The sequence below is a fragment of the Quercus robur genome, chromosome 2 (genome assembly GCF_932294415.1).
Source record: "Quercus robur chromosome 2, dhQueRobu3.1, whole genome shotgun sequence".
Taxonomy (NCBI): Eukaryota; Viridiplantae; Streptophyta; class Magnoliopsida; order Fagales; family Fagaceae; genus Quercus; species Quercus robur.
In genome coordinates this window covers 66,637,660-66,656,945 of record NC_065535.1, presented here as the reverse complement: position 1 = coordinate 66,656,945, position 19,286 = coordinate 66,637,660, and the positions used below count along the sequence as shown (strand labels likewise).

General features: G+C 37.7%; 2 protein-coding genes across 4 annotated transcripts in view; one reads left to right on the top strand and one right to left on the bottom strand.

Annotated features, from left to right (window-relative positions):
• LOC126714590 (peroxidase 55-like) overlaps positions 1 to 14,870 on the top strand; it is a 50,137-nt gene extending 35,267 nt beyond the window's left edge. The window contains exons 1-3 of one of the 3 annotated variants that reach the window (XM_050414797.1): positions 12,044 to 12,327; positions 13,780 to 13,971; positions 14,073 to 14,870. In XM_050414797.1, the coding sequence (XP_050270754.1) occupies positions 12,124 to 12,327; positions 13,780 to 13,971; positions 14,073 to 14,648 (972 nt within the window). In that variant the 5' untranslated portion in view covers positions 12,044 to 12,123 and the 3' untranslated portion in view covers positions 14,649 to 14,870. Of the gene's footprint in view, positions 1 to 12,043; positions 12,328 to 13,779; positions 13,972 to 14,072 lie in introns of those variants that run through there. The other 2 variants (XM_050414798.1, XM_050414799.1) reach the window with 2 other exon arrangements.
• Positions 1 to 19,286, bottom strand: part of LOC126714589 (protein NUCLEAR FUSION DEFECTIVE 4) — a 52,641-nt gene that overhangs the window by 31,292 nt on the left and 2,063 nt on the right. Inside the window, exons 2-3 of the mRNA XM_050414796.1 lie at positions 16,670 to 17,601; positions 16,199 to 16,575 (exon numbers count right to left, since the gene is read on the bottom strand). Coding sequence (XP_050270753.1) covers positions 16,199 to 16,575; positions 16,670 to 17,601 — 1,309 coding nt within the window. The remainder of the gene's footprint in view (positions 1 to 16,198; positions 16,576 to 16,669; positions 17,602 to 19,286) is intronic.

Genomic DNA, 19,286 nt, shown 5'->3' with positions numbered 1-19,286 from the left:
ACACCCTACAGACATTTAGTGCAAGACATTGTATACCTTAGTAGTTTCTTTTCAGCTTTTAAAATTTCTCTTGTATGCTGCTCGGGTAATAAGTTAGCTCACTCTCTAGCAAGGAACTCAAAATCCCTCCATCATATGCAAATCTGGATGGAAGATGTACCACCAGATCTATTACTTGTTGTTCAGGCTGACCTTACTAGCCTACCTTAATAATATTCAGTGACCTTTTTCTATAAAAAAAAAGGTTTGGAATTTATTTTTATTTGCTTTTATTTTCATATTTAATGTAATAGATTCCTTCCAAAAAAAACAGAATCACATGAAAGTTTAAATACTCATATCTAATCAATTATTCCATGTCTATTCCATACAATGATGTGTAACTAGTCTAAAAAAAAGAGTCGGGATTTAAGTCTCTAGGAGGAAGTTTCACACACATATACACTTAGATTAGGTTAGAGAAGAAATTCTATCTTGTATTCAAAAAAATAATCTATGTTTATTGATGGGTTCTAATAAGAAATTAGTCTGGACATTTTTTTTTTTTTTAAAGCTTTGGATATGCCACCGAATACAAATTAAAATTTGGGACCTTTACAAGTCTTATAATAGTGTATTGTTATAGTGTCATTTTCATCGCTCTAATTTTAAAGCAATCTCAACTTCTATGTCCTCAACCTCTCATCCAAAATAAAAAAATAAAAAATTCTATGTCCTCAACCCATCTACGCCAACTTACCAACTCAAGATTCTCCAAAAAAAAAAAAAAAAAAAAAAAAAAACCGAGGCAACACATAGCTGCTACCAAATTTAAACTCCAATCAATAAGGCTGCTCTAATAATAAAAAATAAAAAAGAAAGAGAAAAGGACCATTTCAAAGGGTCTGGTTGTCACTTGGCCTAATGGACGCTGATACAATTTGTAACAATGGTTGACCATGGTAACAATGGGCTTTAAGATTAAAAAGGGGAAGAGAGAGGGACACTTTATATAAGGCATGGTCCTTAATCCAATTTGCTATCCCATAAGATTAGTAACATTACTTGTTTTTATTAAGATAAACCCAATACTAGGCTGTTGTAATATGAAAGCACTTTATCATCCCATTATGAAGTTGAAGGTGTGCACATCCTTCTAATCTTGGGCTTTATCAAGCTCTTGTTGGGTTTAAATCTGGAATCAAATCACCTTACCCCGTCCTTTGGTTGCAAACATTAATTAAAAAAAAGTGTAGGAAAAAAAAAAAAAAAAAGTCATCACGGATATTTCATCCTACATTTTTTTTTTTTTTTTTTGAGAAACCAGCCGAGGCTTTATATTAAATGGACAGAACATTTATGTTGATTATTACAAGATTGGCTGCGAGTACTTTGCATTACAACAACGTTTTACATGAGAAAAAGATGCGTGTCGTAACCTTGAGACAAGTGACCATGACTCCTCGACAATGTGTCCGAATGAGGCCAAGCAAGTCGAGTTGGTGGTGATATGTTTAAACACAACTTCAAAGTCTCCCTCGAAGATTACATCTTGTAGCCTAATTTCATGTGCTAAGGTGGTCGATTTTCTGCAAGCCAGTGCTTCTAGATTTGATGGGGGTAAAGGGACTCGTTACGATAATGCAGCAATTACCATTCCTTCAGTCTCTAATGACAACACCCAATCTGGCACAATTGATGTCAGGGAAAATTGCTCCATCGCAGTTGGCTTTATACTGTGCAGGCGATGGTGGAAGCCAGTGAGCAAGGTAAGTAGCTTCATGTAGTGGCAGCGGGGTATCATTGGCCATTTGATACTCTTGGAGTCGTTCCACTATGTCATCCTACATTCATACAATAAGTTTAGGGATATAACTTTTGCCATAATTTTTTCATAACTAGTTGAAATGATCTGATTGTGAGTGATAGTTAATCACTTTTAAATAAATTTTTAATTTTTCTTTCACCACTTATAGATGATCATTTCAACAAGTTTGAAGCATTTGGGGCAAAAATTGTGTCCCTCCACTTATTCACATTCCAATATCATATTAAATACCTTGAATTGCCATTTTCCACTCCATCTATTGTTGTCTACTGTGCACAAAGGTACATTCTAGGAAATTCTATATGTTGATTATTAGTCGAGTTTACTTATGGTGTGTCTTGGTAGGCCCACCCCCGGACCAAGAAAAAAAAAATTCTAAGTTATCTAATTTAGGATGAACGGAATAGTTCTCATTTCTCAGAATTACGGGTTAATAAGGTACAGTTTGTATTCGGAGTACATGTTTGTTTATGGTATGCTAATATTTAATGAACCTACTCCTCTATGTAGACATTGATGAATTGGTGACTTTATTGATTAAGAAAAATTTGCAATTTTAATTGCGGGGTGAAATTTGTCTTCAATGTATGACGGAGTCAAAATTTGACTTGAGGGGAGACAATTTATAATTGACACATATTCTTACATATACCTACAAATATGGTTGTCAAAAATCCCAATCTGGATCCTACGATCCTACAATTTTATGATCTCACCTGTCTAAAATTATCCGGATCTTTCAAGGATTTTTACGATCTTTCAGGATTAGTAGAATCGTATGATTATAACGATCTCAAACAATCTTGATTTCTTATAATTTTTTTTAACTGGACAGACAGCTCAGATAGAACCAAATGAAAAATAACATCCCAATAAACCAAGTTTTGTCATTCCAATGTTGAGAGATAGAGTGTCAATTAGACCCAAATAAAAAATAACATCCCAATAAAGTATCATGTTTTGAGGTTTTTGGCCTTTTCAAATGATGCTTACAAATGGATGTAGCGATGTATGGTAATTATATCAAATGGATGCAAATATTTGGTTTTTTTTATTTTTTTTTATGAATGAATGTATAATTTATGTGATTATTTAACATACCGATGTGTTTTTTTTTTTTTTTGTTTTTTTTTTCTCAAATAATGTAGGATCTTATGATTCTCGATTTTACATACCCCACGATTCTACATAGGATCTCAATTTTGACAACCTTACAAGCATATGTAACTACAAAAATATTATGGCATAATTCACTCGCGTATGCACACACATCTATATATATATATATATATAAAGTCAAAATTAAAAGAAAATCTAGTTACATTCTATAAGTTGGATTTCAATTGTTGTTTAATTTTGCATCACATGTCCGATTTAAGTTTTTTAATTTTTGTTCTAGGTGAGTTAATATTGTGCAACAGATGAATAGTCTAATATAAATAAACCGTAAAAAAAATCCAATAAAAAAAAAAGAGTAAACTCATGTGTATATAAAAATAAAATAAATAAATAAAGCTAGAGAGAGAGAGAGAGAGAGAGTAAAACTCATTTATGACTTAAAAAACGTGTAACTCTTACACTAGGTATAATTTGACCACAAATATATGTGTAATTGTGATTATTTTTTATTGTACTATGCATATACACAAGTTATACCACTAGTATATATAATACATGTGGGGCCAGAGAACTTATGACCCGGCCCACTTTCTATTAGGACCCAGGGCCCGTGCCGAGGAGAGTAGTTGTCGAGGACAAGTGGTGAAAGACCAAATAGCCTAGAGATGCAGCCGAGGATGACCCTGTCCTCGGCATTCCAAGACTTCAAAGGGAAGAGCAACATGTCGTCCAAGGCAGCCTCCAAAGCGCCCCCAGAAGAAAAGGCGAGTAGAATGGGACTCACATGGGGGTACGGAGTGGGAGTGGTTCAAGGAAAAGACGTCACCTCCGCATTGAATGCGCCCACAAACGTCCTGGCCATATTGATGGGAAAAGACTCCTGAATAGTGTGGTTTCGGTTATTGCAACTAACAGAAAGTAGGGGGAGACGGCTGATGGGATAGGTACTCGAATAGGTACCTGCCTGATTAACAGATGAAGGGTCAGGATCAACCGAGAAGGGCTATATAATGTAAAGGCTTATGCGCCAAGAAAAGGAGGGGACCAGAGACCCAAAAGAGGGAAAGGAAGAATATGAACATTAAGCTTTATGGGCAAGATCCACAGACAACCATAGCTCGTCTCTGCTTGTCCACTATGAGTACCATGACTAACCATCGTTCGGTGACCAAGGCCTAGCCTTTCAAGCCCACGTTCTACAAATTATATTGTTTGGGCCCTTAACGTGCGAACCCAAAATCATTTTAGGGTCGTTACAAATTGAGTCCATACAATTGGCGCCGTCTGTGGGAAAGGCTTGTGCGTTGGCACAGGCTGTGGATCGAGAAAGTCCCTCCATCACTTCCAGCAGCCCGTTGTTGTGCCCTAACATAAAGTTCCAGAAGGGGCTATGCTTCGAAGCATTAGTAGCGCGGACGGTTCTAGGGGCTTCCAACGTCAGATCGACGTCCCACACCTTGGCCGAGGGGCTAATTCCCCCAAACTACTTAAGGAAAATATCTAAGTTTTGGACAGAACCAAGGTATTGCATGGTCCTCGGACTCAAACCTATGGGGAAACCAACTACTTAAGAAAAATATCTAAGTTTTGGACAGAACCAAGGTATTGCATGGTCATCGGACTCAAACCTATGGGGAAACCAACTACTTAAGGAAAATATCTAAGTTTTAGACAGAACCAAGGTATTGCATGGTCCTCGAACTCAAATCAATGGAGAAACCAACTACTTAAGGAAAATATCTAAGTTTTAGACAGAACCAAGGTATTGCATGGTCCTCGGACTCAAACCTATGGGGAAACCAACTACTTAATGAAAATATCTAAGTTTTGGACAGAACCAAGGTATTGCATGGTCCTCGGACTCAAACCTATGGGGAAACCAACTACTTAAGGAAAATATCTAAGTTTTGGATAGAACCAAGGTATTGCATGGTCCTCAGACTCAAACCAATGAGGAAACCAACTACTTAAGGAAAATATCTAAGTTTTGGACAGAACCAAGGTATTGCATAGTCCTTGGACTCAAACCTATGGAGAAACCAACTACTTAATGAAAATATCTAAGTTTTGGACAGAACCAAGGTATTGCATGGTCCTCGAACTCAAACCTATGGGGAAACCAATTACTTAAAGGAAATCTAGATACCAGGCTCGGCCTAAACAATACACATAACATCTCGGATGATGCCTATATCTCCCCAGAAGTATGTTTAGACACAAGTTCAACGCCTTATGGGCTCGAGTAAGTTAGAATTCCGGGATATGATCCCAAATATATCATATGCACAACTATTCATACGTGTTAAGATAACTAGTTCAAAAATCAAGAGATCCGCAACAATAGTAAGTATCAGCAAGGGCAACTAACATGTAATTTAAAGGAAAACGGAAGAAAAGAATTTCATATATGTTGTCAATAAGTCCAACTGCAAGCAAATTATAAAACTTTCAAAACAAAAGGGAAACTAGTTAAACAATTAAACTAGAAACAAATACAAAGGTTGGCCAAGGCTTTTTACTTCTTTGATTTCGTTTGGGCCACATCCTGGGAAGGCTGATTGGGATTAGCCTCGAAGCCCTGGGAAACATCCCCTTCTTGGGAAGGCTTAGCAGGATCAACCTCGGTGCCCTGAAGGACATCAGTAAGGGGAATGGCCTGAAGGGGCTGAACCAAGATGGCTGGCTTCTTGGCACAGGAGATCTGGGCACTGACTGTAGACGGGGCGACCTCCTGAGGCATCTCGAGATTCAGGCCTCCAGGTGCTTCTGTCGCAGCATGAGGCTCTCCTCCTTCAGTCGACTTGCCAGGAGGGACGATGATCTGTGCAGCTTCTGACTGAGCATCCCTTGCCTCGTGTGGATCGCTCATAACCTCGGAGCTGGCGGAGGCGGTCTCACGGATGGCTGGAGGATAAAATATGCTCTCCGCCTTCCACAAGTCGGACGAAGCTTCCACCCCAGCTCGTTTGAGGGCCTCTTCCCAAACCTGGGAGCAGTGTAGCCTGCATACTCTCGGGATTTAAGCTTTAAGGGAGGCCTGGGTTTCAGCTACTCCCGTCTCGTAACCCTCCTCCTCAGCCTTGTCCCTAGCAGTTTCGGCCTCGTTTCTAGCAAACTCAGCCTCCTACTTGGCCCTCACGGTTTCGTCCCATGCAAACTCCGCCACGCCCTTAGCATTGTCTACCATGATCAGTTTCTTCTTCAAGTCACTGATCTGCTCCTTAGCTATCTGCAATTGCTCCTCGGCATCGAGTAGGCGCTTTGTCTGTTCCTCGGCCTGTTTTTGGGCGCCAGTTAAACCTGCCAAGGCACTATCCTTATCTCGGGTAGCCTCCTTTAAGTCCTCCCTAGCCTTCACGAGGTCAGCCTCGGAAGCTTTGAGGGTCCGCGCAGCATCTATGCGTTTGGTGCGTTCATCCTCGACGGCCTTACTCTACCCCTTAACTTCTTCCTCCATCCTATAGGTGGCCTGGATAGCCTGCCAATTGAGACAAGTATATTGTGAATGAAAATCTAGGAGCCAGAATTGACAGAGCCTTAGGTTTCAAGAGTCTTACCATACCCAGGTACCTCTTCACGCTGAGGAAAACCTCCTGCATCCTCATGTTCTTTAACTCTTCCACATCAGTAGGAAGCAGCATGGTTCTCCCTAATGCGTCGGCCACATAACCGCCATCGCCATCTCCAAGGTCCCTCATGGACACAGTTTCCAGCAATGGCTCCCAGTGGAGCATTGGGGCGGGAAGCCAAGCGCTCGGCGCAGATTGGGCTTCGATCCCTTTCCCCTTGCTTTGGGCGGATTGGGCTTCGATCCCTTTCCCCTTGCTTTGGTACCCAATCTTTAACTGTTTTTGAGCTCGCGGGGCTTCATCCCTCTCTGAGAGGATTGGGATTTTCCCCTATCCATGGGTTCCTTCCCCTTGGGACTCCTCTTTCTCTTTGAGTCAATGGGCTCCAGTTGAAGAGGCAGAGCTAATTGAGGAGGAGCAGGAAGTTTGGGGCGGGGAGATTATGGCTGCGACTTAATAGAGGAGGACCTAGTCTAGATGGGTTGGGGCTGAGGTGGTGGAGACGGAGCATTGGATTGCGGTTTTCCCTATGCACCCTTCCCCGGCTGGCCCTCAATGAGGTCGAACAGGCTGGTTGGGGGCTTTCTCTTAAGACCCATCTCGGTTCGGGAGGATGTTCCCACTGATAACAGTTCCGCTTCGGACAAGTCTAGGTCACCTAGATCACCAAAAGGATCCTCGGATGGGTCGGCTTGGTCAAATGCCCCAAAACCCTCCTCGAACAGACCCAAATTACCTTCGTCCTCCGCTGTGTGATGAGACGATGAAGAGCCCACCAATGGGATGCCCTCTGGGATTGGAGATCCTTCGGAGATCAAAAACCCTTGTTTGACTACGGTAATTTTTGGAAGTCGAGGACGGTTAGCGCTGATCACGTGCTTTGAGTCGGCAAATGACTTCTGAAGGGGAGCGTACCCTAAGATTTTTTGAGCGGCTCTAATTTGACCATCCTCGTCATTTACAAAAGCTGCTGCTTGAAGAACAGTTTCCAAATCAACCCAGTTAACCAGATGAAAGTGTCGATGAAAGGCGTTTGGATCTGCAAAAAAAAGAAAGACATGTACATGGTTAGTAACCGAATCGCATCAAATTAAAATGGCGCAAAGGATTGACACCCTTCTACTCTCTATACCCCACTTGGTTCTCCCTCCACCATCGGCCATGGAAGGCCATCATGCCATTCCCCGGATACGATAAGAAAGTCCTTGTTCAACCCCTTGTTGGAGTCGGGGAGGCATTGGATTAGCCGAACCCTATTGTCTCTCGTCTTCATGTAGTAAGATTTGCCCTTCAAATTTTGGAGATTGTAGCACCAATTTACGTCATGATGGGTTAGTCTTAGCCCCATTTTTTCGTTTAAGGCATCCACACAACCCAGAATCCTAAACATATTGGCAGCGCACTGGGTGGGAGCTAATCGGAAATGCTTAAGGTAACTCTTCATTACTGGTCCAATGGGGATTCTCATACTCTCCTCTACGAAGGCGAGAATGGGAATTACCACCTCGCCCGTCCTTCTCAGTAGATGTCACTCCCCCATCTTACAGTGCCTCAAACTCACGTTGGGGGGAATCCTATAATCGGCGATGAACTTTTCCATCGCCTCTTCAGTATCAACCAATTTTCTCAATCTCAATTTAACCATCTCTAAGAGTTACTAAGCAAACTCAGTGGATGACGGGAGAAGGAAAGGAACAAGAGAAAAATAAACCCAAAAAAGAAAAAGTACGAGTTAGTGAAGGCAGAGAACTTACAGAAAAGAGGAAAGGTGCCTCGGACAGGCTTTTTGTGCTGGAGATAGACTTGAATTTGGATGAAAGTTTGGATAAACCCAGGGTATATGCGCTAGAACTCTTAAGTGCAAAAGTGAAGAGACAAATCAGTTCCAAAAATTATTTATACCTTCCATCGAAAGTAACTGCACGAATTTTCCCGCCCATAAAGGCAAGGAAATCCCCACTGTTAGATCACCATCGCGCCGTTGAACGTGGGAAGCACAGAGCCGCCCGCATTTAATGGGGACACGTTTCACCTTCCAAAGGCTCCAGGAACGTGTCTCGGGCAGACGAAGAGTCTCGAGAACCGATAGGTGACAAGGATTGACAAGTTTTGACAGAGGCCTGATATCATCAAAACCCTCCTATCCAGCCGAGGATCCGGACAGCAGGATTTTGAGGGGCTATTGTGGGGCCAGAGAACTTATGACCCGACCCACTTTCCATTAGGACCCAGGGCTCGTGCTGAGGAGAGTAATTGCTGAGGACAAGTGGTGAAAGACCAAATAGCCTAGAGATGCAGCCGATGATGACCCTGTCCTCGGCATCCCAAGACTTCAAAGGGAAGAGCGACATGTCGTCCAAGGCAGCCTCCGAAGCGCCCCCAGAAGAAAAGGCGAGTAGAATGGGACTCACATGGGGGTACGGAGTGGGAGTGGTTCAAAGAAAAGACGTCACCTTCGCATTGAATGCGCTCACAAACGTCCTGGCCATATTGATGGGAAAAGACTCCTGAACAGTGTGGCTTCGGTTATTGCAACTAACAGAAAGTAGGGGGAGGCGGCTGATGGGACAGATACTTGAATAGGTACCTGCCTGATCAACAGATGGAGGGTCAGGATCAACTGAGAAGTGCTATATAATGTAAAGGCTTATGTGCCAAGAAAAGGAGGGGACCAGAGACCCAAAAGAGGGAAAGGAAGAATATGAACATTAAGCTTTATGGGCAAGATCCACGGACAACCATAGCTCGTCTCTACGTGTCCACCATGAGTACCATGACTAACCATCGTCCGGTGACCAAGGCCTAACCTTTCAAGCCCACGTTCTATAAATTATATTGTTTGGGCCCTTAACGTGCGAACCCAAAATCATTTTGGGATCATTACAAATTGAGTCCATACAATACATAAGATCAATTCATACATAAAATGACACTTATATTAATATTCTTAATGTTAAAGTCCATAAAAAGATAGCAACTACATTCTATTGAGTTTTTTGTGGGATTTATTTTCATATAAGAATAAACCATGTAATTTTATTTAATAGTCAAATTTTCACTTATTATTCTTAGGTAATGGTTTTTACTTTTTAGTAATTAAAAAAATGTTAATTACAACTTATATCATTATATTAAACTCATAAAATGATTTTTTGCAAAAAAAAAAAAAAAAAAAAAAAAAAAAAAAAAAAAAAAAACTCATAAAATGATTAAATTATAACAATTTAAAATCATATAGTAGCCATTTTACCATCTTAAACCCTAGAGTTTAACTTGAAAACAATATAAAATCATTCATACTATATTTTTTCCAAATTTTATTATAATATACGCACTTTTATAAAAAAACAGTAAATTATTATATAGATATTTGGGGGTCTGATTGAAAGATAACAATATTTTTTAAATAATTTTCTCTTCAATTAAAATGTTTGCTTCTTTTTTTATTTATTTATTTTATCTTGAATTATATTTTATAACTTTTGAATTGTAAAAAGGATTCTGTTGCATGTGATGATTTTTGACAAATAATATAGCTATATTAAACAAATATAAAATACAAAAAAAAAAAAAAAAAAAAAAAATTCATGCCATGAGGGGGAGGGGCTGTTTTGGGTGGGGCCCTACCTCCTCTGGCTCTGACTTTTATTTATTTATTTTTTTTTTTTTTTTGTTCCTTCTGAAAAACAAATACACACAACCTTGATAATGCATCTGCGTGTGTGTTTTTGTTTTTTTAATTATGGAGTAATTTAATTATTTCACGTCTAAAGTCTAAACCATGGAATGGAATGATGCCAAATTTGAAAATGAAATTAAACATCATTATTAAATATTAAGAAACAGTGCTCGTTTATTGACAAGTTCTAATAATATAGTTTAACTGTTTGCAATTGACCTCTAGAGACTAGACAAGTCTTCTTGAGCTAGCTAGTGGAACTTCCAGATTTATTTGGGATTTGTTATTGTGTCATTTTCATCTCTATATAACTTGCAAACAATAAGGTTATAAGGGTGATGCATCTAATCAATTCCCATAACTAGGGGCGGCCCAACATAATTTGGGGCCTAAGGCGAAAAATTTATGCGAGGCGCCCTTTAATATGTAAATATTAATTAAACAAAATTATTTAATACTAATCACATTATTTTCTTGAGAGACTAATACTAATCACATTAAGGTTAATTTGATACATTAAATACATAAATAATACCAATTAGACTAATGTTAATTTCATATAGAGAATTGAATATCATAGTTGAACTATAAATATTAATAAAAAGAAATAAAAATATATTGCGATCGAAAAAGATACTTTATTTTGGATATAAGACGATGTATAATTAAATAAAGTTGTAATATAACTTTTAATTTTATATTTTGATTTTAAGAGAGAGAGAGAGATAGATATTATTTGGTGTGTGACTTTGTAGGATATTAGTTTACAAAAATCAAAATTTCAAACTATTAAAGGAGATTAATTTATAATTGATGATTTAACACATTTGCAACATCTTTTTGAAATATTTTAGGGTTTCAATTGAGTTAAGGTTCTATTGATCTCGTACTTTGAGAGTCTTAATAGAAATGAAAAAGAAAAATGTGCTAATTAAAAACACTATAAAATATTCAAAATATAATGTGACATTGTCTCTCATTGATGAACTTCGTCAATTTAACTAATGAATGTTTATATCACTTTTTTGTGATTGATAACATGGCAATTTGTAAGCCAATAGTAAAATTTGTAGTATTCTTAATATCACTAATAAAAAAAAAATGTACAACCTTTAGAAAATATATATAATTTTATAAAAATTTGAGTCATTAACTATGAAAAGCAAGGTCTTTTTCCTTAAGGAAAATTTTGTTTTTTGGTGGGGCCTTAGGCCTAGGCCTAACTTGCCTAGGCCTTGGGCCGGCCTTGCCCATAACCCATGCATCTACACTTGCATTTATACCAAAAGAACAAATTATTCTTATTGGAGTAAACTGTAATACTTATTAGAATACATACAAAAATAGTAATTGTTCCCACAATAATAATAGCATTTTAAATCGGGTTTATAATATATTACATAACCAGAGTATAACTATAAAATGATCTAACTTTTGTAGTTGTAAACTGGAGTTATAAATAGTGAATACTAGACACACACAACCAATAGATGTTTGGTAAAACTATATAAAACGATTTGTGTATGATAAAACTATTCTTTTCAAAATGATTGGTAAAGAGACATTTTCATAGGCGCCTCTACAAAGTACCGTTTAAAATGTAGAAATTGATTGTTTATTTATTTAATATTTTAAAGCTTATTGGAGCTCTGAGCGTAGGAACTTGGAAGTCCACCATGCAATAATGGAATAATATAATGTGGCTAAATCTTACTGGGTAGGCGGTCCAATAGCACTATGACTAATACCCAATAACACGTTAAAATAAGGTTTGGTTATTAAAATGTTGAATCCTTCCACGCATAGACCAAGTAGGCAAAGCATGCATCTCGCTATGTTTCTTTCTTTCCTTATATATAACAGTCATCAATATTGAGCAATAGCTACAGAGAAAGAGAGAAACAACTAAAGAGGTGAAGAGAAAAGTTGAATATAGATAAGCGAGGGAAATGGGGTTATGGAGAGGGATAGTTTTGTTACTGGCTTTTATGATCATATGGAGAGGAGAGGGGCAACTAGTTGAAAATTTCTACAGCTCGAGCTGCCCAAACGTTGAGTCCATAGTGCAACAGGTAGTTTCTACAAAGTTTAGCCAGACTTTCACCACAATCCCAGCCACTCTGCGTCTATTTTTCCATGATTGCTTTGTTCAGGTATTGAGTTTCTGTCTCAGTTGTATTAACTTGTTAACAATTATTAGGTGTTTGATATTGATACTCTTGAGACAATAATGGTATCACCAATATGCATTCATAGTTGTCACTTGTCAGTTGTCACAGGGTCTTATTGTTCATACAACAAGGAAGTTCTATATAGAAGGTGTAGTCATGATGATAGTGGAAACCCAAAATTGCATTTTGCAGTGAATACGCAATACATGAGGCTCTGAATTACTGATTTATTTTATTATTATTAAAAAGATAAATTTATTTTATTTAATTATTATTGGAAACAGTCACAATTGGATGCTGTTGTATTCATGCACAACCTGGCATGACAGAACTTTTGACTAGCTATGAGGTAACTTGAAATACTAAATCACATAATTCTAAATGGATAGCGACATGTAACATTTAAGTCTTCAACAACTATTTGTTTGATTGAGATCACAAGGACACAAATAATTACTAGATAGTTCATCAAAAAAATAATTACTAGATATATATATACATATATATGATATATCCAAGTAAAATGTTTGTGAGTTTCCTTGGATATAATTCTTCTAGATTTGTCAATGATTTCTGCTTTCTAGTGTCTACATGTGTTTTTCCATTAATTCCACAGGTTTGAAACTTTTACTCTTTTTTTCTTTTCATTCGTGGAATTTATATATGGTCATTAAAGGGATAGTGAGAAATTGACCTGAAATGCAGAGGATTCTACTCCGCATGTAGGAAGGTCACGGTAGAGTAAAGTGCACAAAAGGTTTATAAGGCTTTGTAAAACATGACACGCATAAATATGCCTAACCTATCTAGAGAAAACTTTTGAAGCCTGCAGGTTTTTCAAATGCTATGATTGACTAATTGTTCATTAGTGTGTATTTGGGGAAGGATTATATGCTTTAATTTTTTTTAATGTATTGTTGGCAGGTTTTACGTTACTTTTTGTCTCAGCTTTATTTTTAATAATTTAATTTTTAACATTTTGAAAATAAGTTAGTCTTTATACTTTTTGTCTTGTATCATGCAAATATGCTATTGGAAATAAGCAATTTTCACTTGTATCCAATAACAATTATAAATATGTTTAGGAAAAGTGTTATTATTTTTTTTAAAAAAATGTAAGGTAACATGGAATAATATTTAAAAATAAGATAGAGATAGTGTCTTAAGTTTTAGGTTAAATGGAGAAAATAAAGAAAAAAACCTAAAACTTAGGAATAATAAATTACTCTTCTAACTAATTTGTGTTTTTAATTAAAAATTATTTAACTAAAAAATAGTGGTATTTTAGAGAAATTAAGTATTTTAGTACGTAAAATGTTGAAACTCAAACAAAGAATCCTCTTGTTAATAAATCCTCTTATTAGATACATACATACATGAGGTCTAAAACCGTTTACAATTGGCTATAATAATTCTCTATACTTTTCTTGGTAGGGATGTGACGGCTCAATCATGATATCATCGCCAAATAGTGATGCAGAAAAGGATGCCCAAGATAATCTTTCCCTAGCTGGAGATGGGTTTGACACTGTCATCAAGGCAAAGCAAGCCGTGGAACAAGCCTGCCCTGGCAAAGTCTCATGTGCCGACATTTTAGCTATTGCTGCAAGAGATGTTGTTGTCCTGGTAAGACTGGTTTGGTTGCTTATTCAATTATCTGTACTTCAAACCAAAGCTAACTACATTTCTATCTTACATAATCGAACTAATATATACAAAACTCTCAGGCTGGAGGCCCTTCATTCAATGTAGAACTTGGACGCCGCGATGGCCTTATTTCTCGGGCATCTCTGGTAGCTGGTAATTTGCCAGAACCAACCTTTAATCTCAACCAGCTCAGCACCATTTTTGCCAAAAACAATCTTAGCCAAAATGATATGATTGCATTGTCTGGAGCTCATACTGTAGGCTTCTCACACTGCAGTCGCTTTTCAAACCGCTTGTACTCATTTTCATCATCCTCTCCTGTCGACCCTTCTTTGAATCCTACTTATGCCCAGCAGTTGGAAGCAGGTTGTCCTCAAAATGTAGACCCCAGCATAGCTGTTGATCTTGATCCTGTAACCCCGCAAACTTTTGACAATGTGTACTACCAAAACCTAGTTGCAGGAAAGGGCTTGTTAACTTCAGATCAGGTGCTCTACACTGACCCAACATCTCAACCTACTATAGTAGATTTTGCGAACAATCCTGGTGATTTCAATGGAGCTTTTATCGCGGCAATGAGGAAGCTCGGTAGAGTTGGTGTTAAGACTGGTAACGATGGACAGATTAGGACAGACTGCACAGCATTCAATTCATGAAGATAGGATATATCCTAGCAACAATTACAGGTTCTAGTGAGGAAAGTATGATCATTGTGAAATAATACCCTCCGAAGAACAGAAGTTAATCTGTAATCACGAAAATTGATTACTATATATAATATAGGTAGCAATTGCTGCACTTGTATTATTATTCATTTAATTAGAATATGTCGGCTGGGTTGTAAGATATATTCAATAATAATGTGTTCCATTATTTAATTCTCGGTTATAAAATTGCTTCCAATAAGAGTGTTCATTAAGCTGGTAATAGATGCCTTACAATTTATTTATTGAGTTGTTGTATTGAGTTGTTGAAGTGGTACCAATTGCATTATTTATTTATTTTTACATTAGTTTGTAAACTTTTTATGAGTTTTTTTTTTTTTTTTTTTTTTGGGGGGTTTAGGAAGAAGATATTTCATTAAAACAGAGCAATACAAATTCAATACATCAGATTGATTTGGATTATGATTTTGTAGCCTTCTGGCCCAAAAATTTAATTAGTTTGTAATTGGACATTTTTCTTCAAATACATTTTGGATAAATAGGAGCACTAATTGTAGAATCCCATTATAAAGATATGAAAGAAATAATGTACAGGAAATATGCATACCTTGACCTCATTCTGTGAAATTTCGGCCATAAACCCAATCCAAGAAAAATATATAAATATATATATATATATATATACAAGCTAAGGGTCCAATAAGAGTCCACACGGTGAAGTGAAGAAATAATGTGGACCATGAGCCCATTTATGATGTAATTGAAATTAGATCGTGAGCCCATTCCCTAGAGGTGAAAACAATTGTGGACCATGAGCCCAACTAGAAAAGTATAAAGAATTCTGGGCAAAGGCTCATCCCATGTGGTTGGATACAAGTTTGGGCCTCATTTGCGTTGAAGTTCAAATTATCTTGAAACAAAAGCTCAACCTATGTGGCTGGATACAAGTTCAAATGAAATTACACCACATGGCATGAGAAAAAACAGCCTCAACACATAGCACCTTGAAGACAATGGTAAAGAACAGAAACCAAGAACATACTGGGCAAGCATGTTTTATTTATTTGTGAAGCACAGTGGACAAAACTGGCAGTGATTCTAAAAACTTCAAGTCAATTAATGTTTGGAGAGGTAATAAATACAACATCTCAACATTCAAATGAGAAAATCTCACACAACACAACTAAGCCCTTAGTGACCAACTACAAGTCTACAACACACTACACGGAGCAAAGGTCTCACTCTCAAGAGAAGTTTTTGGACCATGCTTCTCAAGAGAAGTTTTTGGACCATGCTTTCCTTCACATCATTCTCATGATGTATCATGAACGTTTATAATAACATGGAAGATAACTAGAGAACCTTGAACAAACCACAATAATTTGGATGATAATCTGGTTATGTAAGCCTAGTTGAACTTGATTTCCCATAGAGGTGAGCATATACAATCTTGGTCCGATAAACAAGAATCATGCTTAATACAACTGCGATAATGCAGAATCCAGACATTATTACTGAAGTTAGAAAGAAGCATACAGCACCTTCACACTTCAGTGGTTCATCCACACCAAACATGCCTGAGAAAATTGATCCCCAATTCTGCTGCTGGGAATGGTGTTGATGAGCTTGCTTCTCTGCTTCACGGTCATATATACTGCTAGCAATTAGACCAGAGAAGACTAAAGAACCTGCAGGGTTTGCCAATGTGAGGAAATTGTACAAAGCCCCAAATTTTTTCAAACCAAACAACTCGGAGGCAGCAGCTGGCACAATCGCCCAATGAGCCCCATAACCAAGTCCAATCAACAGCGTACCAATGTACATTGCCCCAGGCCACCCCATTGCAAAGAAAATATGACCAATTGCCATAATGAATTGCGCCACAGCCATTGCCACTGGTCTTGGATAAGCATAGTCCCTATTGAATAAAATCACATGGGTGAGGGGGAAAAAACTCAAAATCAAAATTAAAGCTTAATAAACATCCAGCAGGAAATGAGATCAACTTGTACCTCACAATAAGCTCAGAGAAGTAACCGCCACCAATTCGACCTAAAAAGTTCCAAATGCTGATCATGGATACAAATATATGTGTGTTATCATACCCTAGAGACTGGCTCATCTGACCCAGATTATCAATCACTGTCAACCCAGATCCAGAACCCAATAGAAGTGAGAAAAACATAAGCCAAAAGTCTGCTTTAATTAAAGCTTGCATCAGGGTGAAGTCCTCCCCTCTATGTGGACCCCTCCTCCTCTTGACCCTTACTGCTCCATCTGCAGCTGCCTGGAAGAGTCTTGCTTGCAATTGGGCAATTCGTTTTTGCCTCTCTGATGCTGGAAGCAAGTCCACTTCCTTAGGCTTTTCATCTTCCAGCTCACTGAATATTAGCTCACTAGACTCCTGTTGAAGTCCGCCAGGTTCTTGTTTCTGTGGCTCAGGCAGAAGTGCCTCTTCTTCTGGAGGTCTTGGATCTATCAAAAAACTCAGTGACACGGGAATCACAATTGGAATCAGGAGAAGGATAAACAAAATTACAGTAAAAACTGTGATCACTGTATGGTTCAAATCAACCAGATCTTCAACAAGCATGACCCCCATCAAATAAGCAGCCAGTAGGATGCACACACTATAGATATATGTGAAGCATACGCCATCAGTTGGCCGGACTTGTTTGTGACCTTTAACAGGTCTGACAAGGAACATTAGAGCAATAACTACCATTGCTGGACCGACTGCAACCATGAAAATCAGAGATGCATGATCAGGGGAATGAATCACTGTATATATCTGAGTCAAAATTGCACCACCCAATCCAGCAAATCCTTTCAGAATTCCAACCACAGGACCCCTACTTTTTGGGAAATTTTGCACGCAAGAAACCAGAGCAACTGTGTTGAAGTATGTCTCACCATTTGTTCCCACAAATATAAGAATGCACATCTGCATACTGATTTCTGTTAATGATATAACCAGCCAAGATGGTATATAAGATTCAAAAGTTTTCTAAATATCTCAGACTCAGAAAACATAAGCACTGTTTCTCAAAAAAAAAAAAAACATAAGCACTAATGTTGAGCCTTCAGATAATTTTCTTAATATAGCAATACATTCTCGGAATCCAGAAGGGGGGAAAAGAAAATTATTACGAGTGTGAGCCAAATGTCTGGAGTCCTTAATAGCATTCAAGTAATGTGAAATAGATTGCATCCAAATGTCACCCTAAGGGTCTCAATAAAGTATGTGCACATTTAATATGACAACTAGTAAGTAACATTGAAAGAAGAAGAAGAACCGCTCTCAATTTAGCTGGCCTTGGCTTATTGATCAGTAAAGGATTATCAGCTTCACTTGCTTGTGCTCAGCACAGCTCACAGCTCATCCTTTAGAGCTCACAGGACTCACTTCACATGTGCAGTTTTAGTGAACTGATAAATTACTTTTAAAACTAAATTCAATAGCTCTTAGACTGAGATAAACATAAAATAAAATTATATAAGTTTGATGGAGACAAATAAGAACTCAAAATCCTTTGCTCAGTCAATCTATAAGCGTTTCTCTTTAACTAAGTCTCATGTCCTTCTATTCGGTTGGGAAAAGACAGAGAAAAGAAACTTCCCTCTTCTATCACCACATAAAGCAAGCTATTTCTTGAAGATCATCCATAAAAAAGATTCTGGTGAAATACATAGCCCAATAGTTAAGCATATCACTAAAGTATCTAATTCTCAATCATGGCCTTGTATATGTAGTAACCAACAAAAGAAATGCTGGAGTAAAATAACCATCTTGCAAGAAGCAGGACCGACCTTTAAGAAGATATATACTAGATACCAAGTGTTACAAAAGTTCAATTTAATGTTTAGCATGAGAACTAGTTTTTTTTTTTTTTTTTTTTTTAAATTTATTTATGAATATGAGAACAACTAGTTGGACAATATGATCTGATGGAAAGAACAAATTTCTAATTCAGCAACAATGTTAGAAATCTATATTTAATGCATTTTAGAGGCAACATACAAGCTATGAAGCACGGGTGCGTTTCGGGACTCGGGTGCAGGTGCGGGTGCGGGTGCGGGACTCGGCAATTTTTGAAAAAGGTGGGTGCGGGTACGGCAGGACTCGGCGATTAAAAAATTATTAAAAATATTTTTATAATATATATTTAATATATTGCTAAGCATACTTTTACTTTTTCACATTATATAAACAAATACCAAATTTAAGAGTAATAGTAGATAACAACTAAAACGTAAATTTTCAGATTCACAAATTTATTTCTAAGCAATTTGAAAGAGAGAAATCGTAAAGAACAAAGAATAAAAATTCAAGAAAAGAGCAGAGAGAGCACACCTAAAGGCTGAAGCAGTGCAGTGTGCACACAGCAATCATTATGGACGGAGCACACAGAGATGAGGGACGAAGCAGTGAAGCACACAGAGAAGGAGATGAGGGACGGAGTGAGAGAGGAGATTTGGATGAAGTGTGAGTGACTTAAGGGGTCTGGGTAAGTCAAACGGTGCGTTTGCACCTTTTTTTTTTTTTTTTTTTTTTTGAATTTCGGCCTGACTCGGCCGTTTCGGCCGATACAGGCCGATACGGCCGATACGGACCGAGTCGGCTCGATT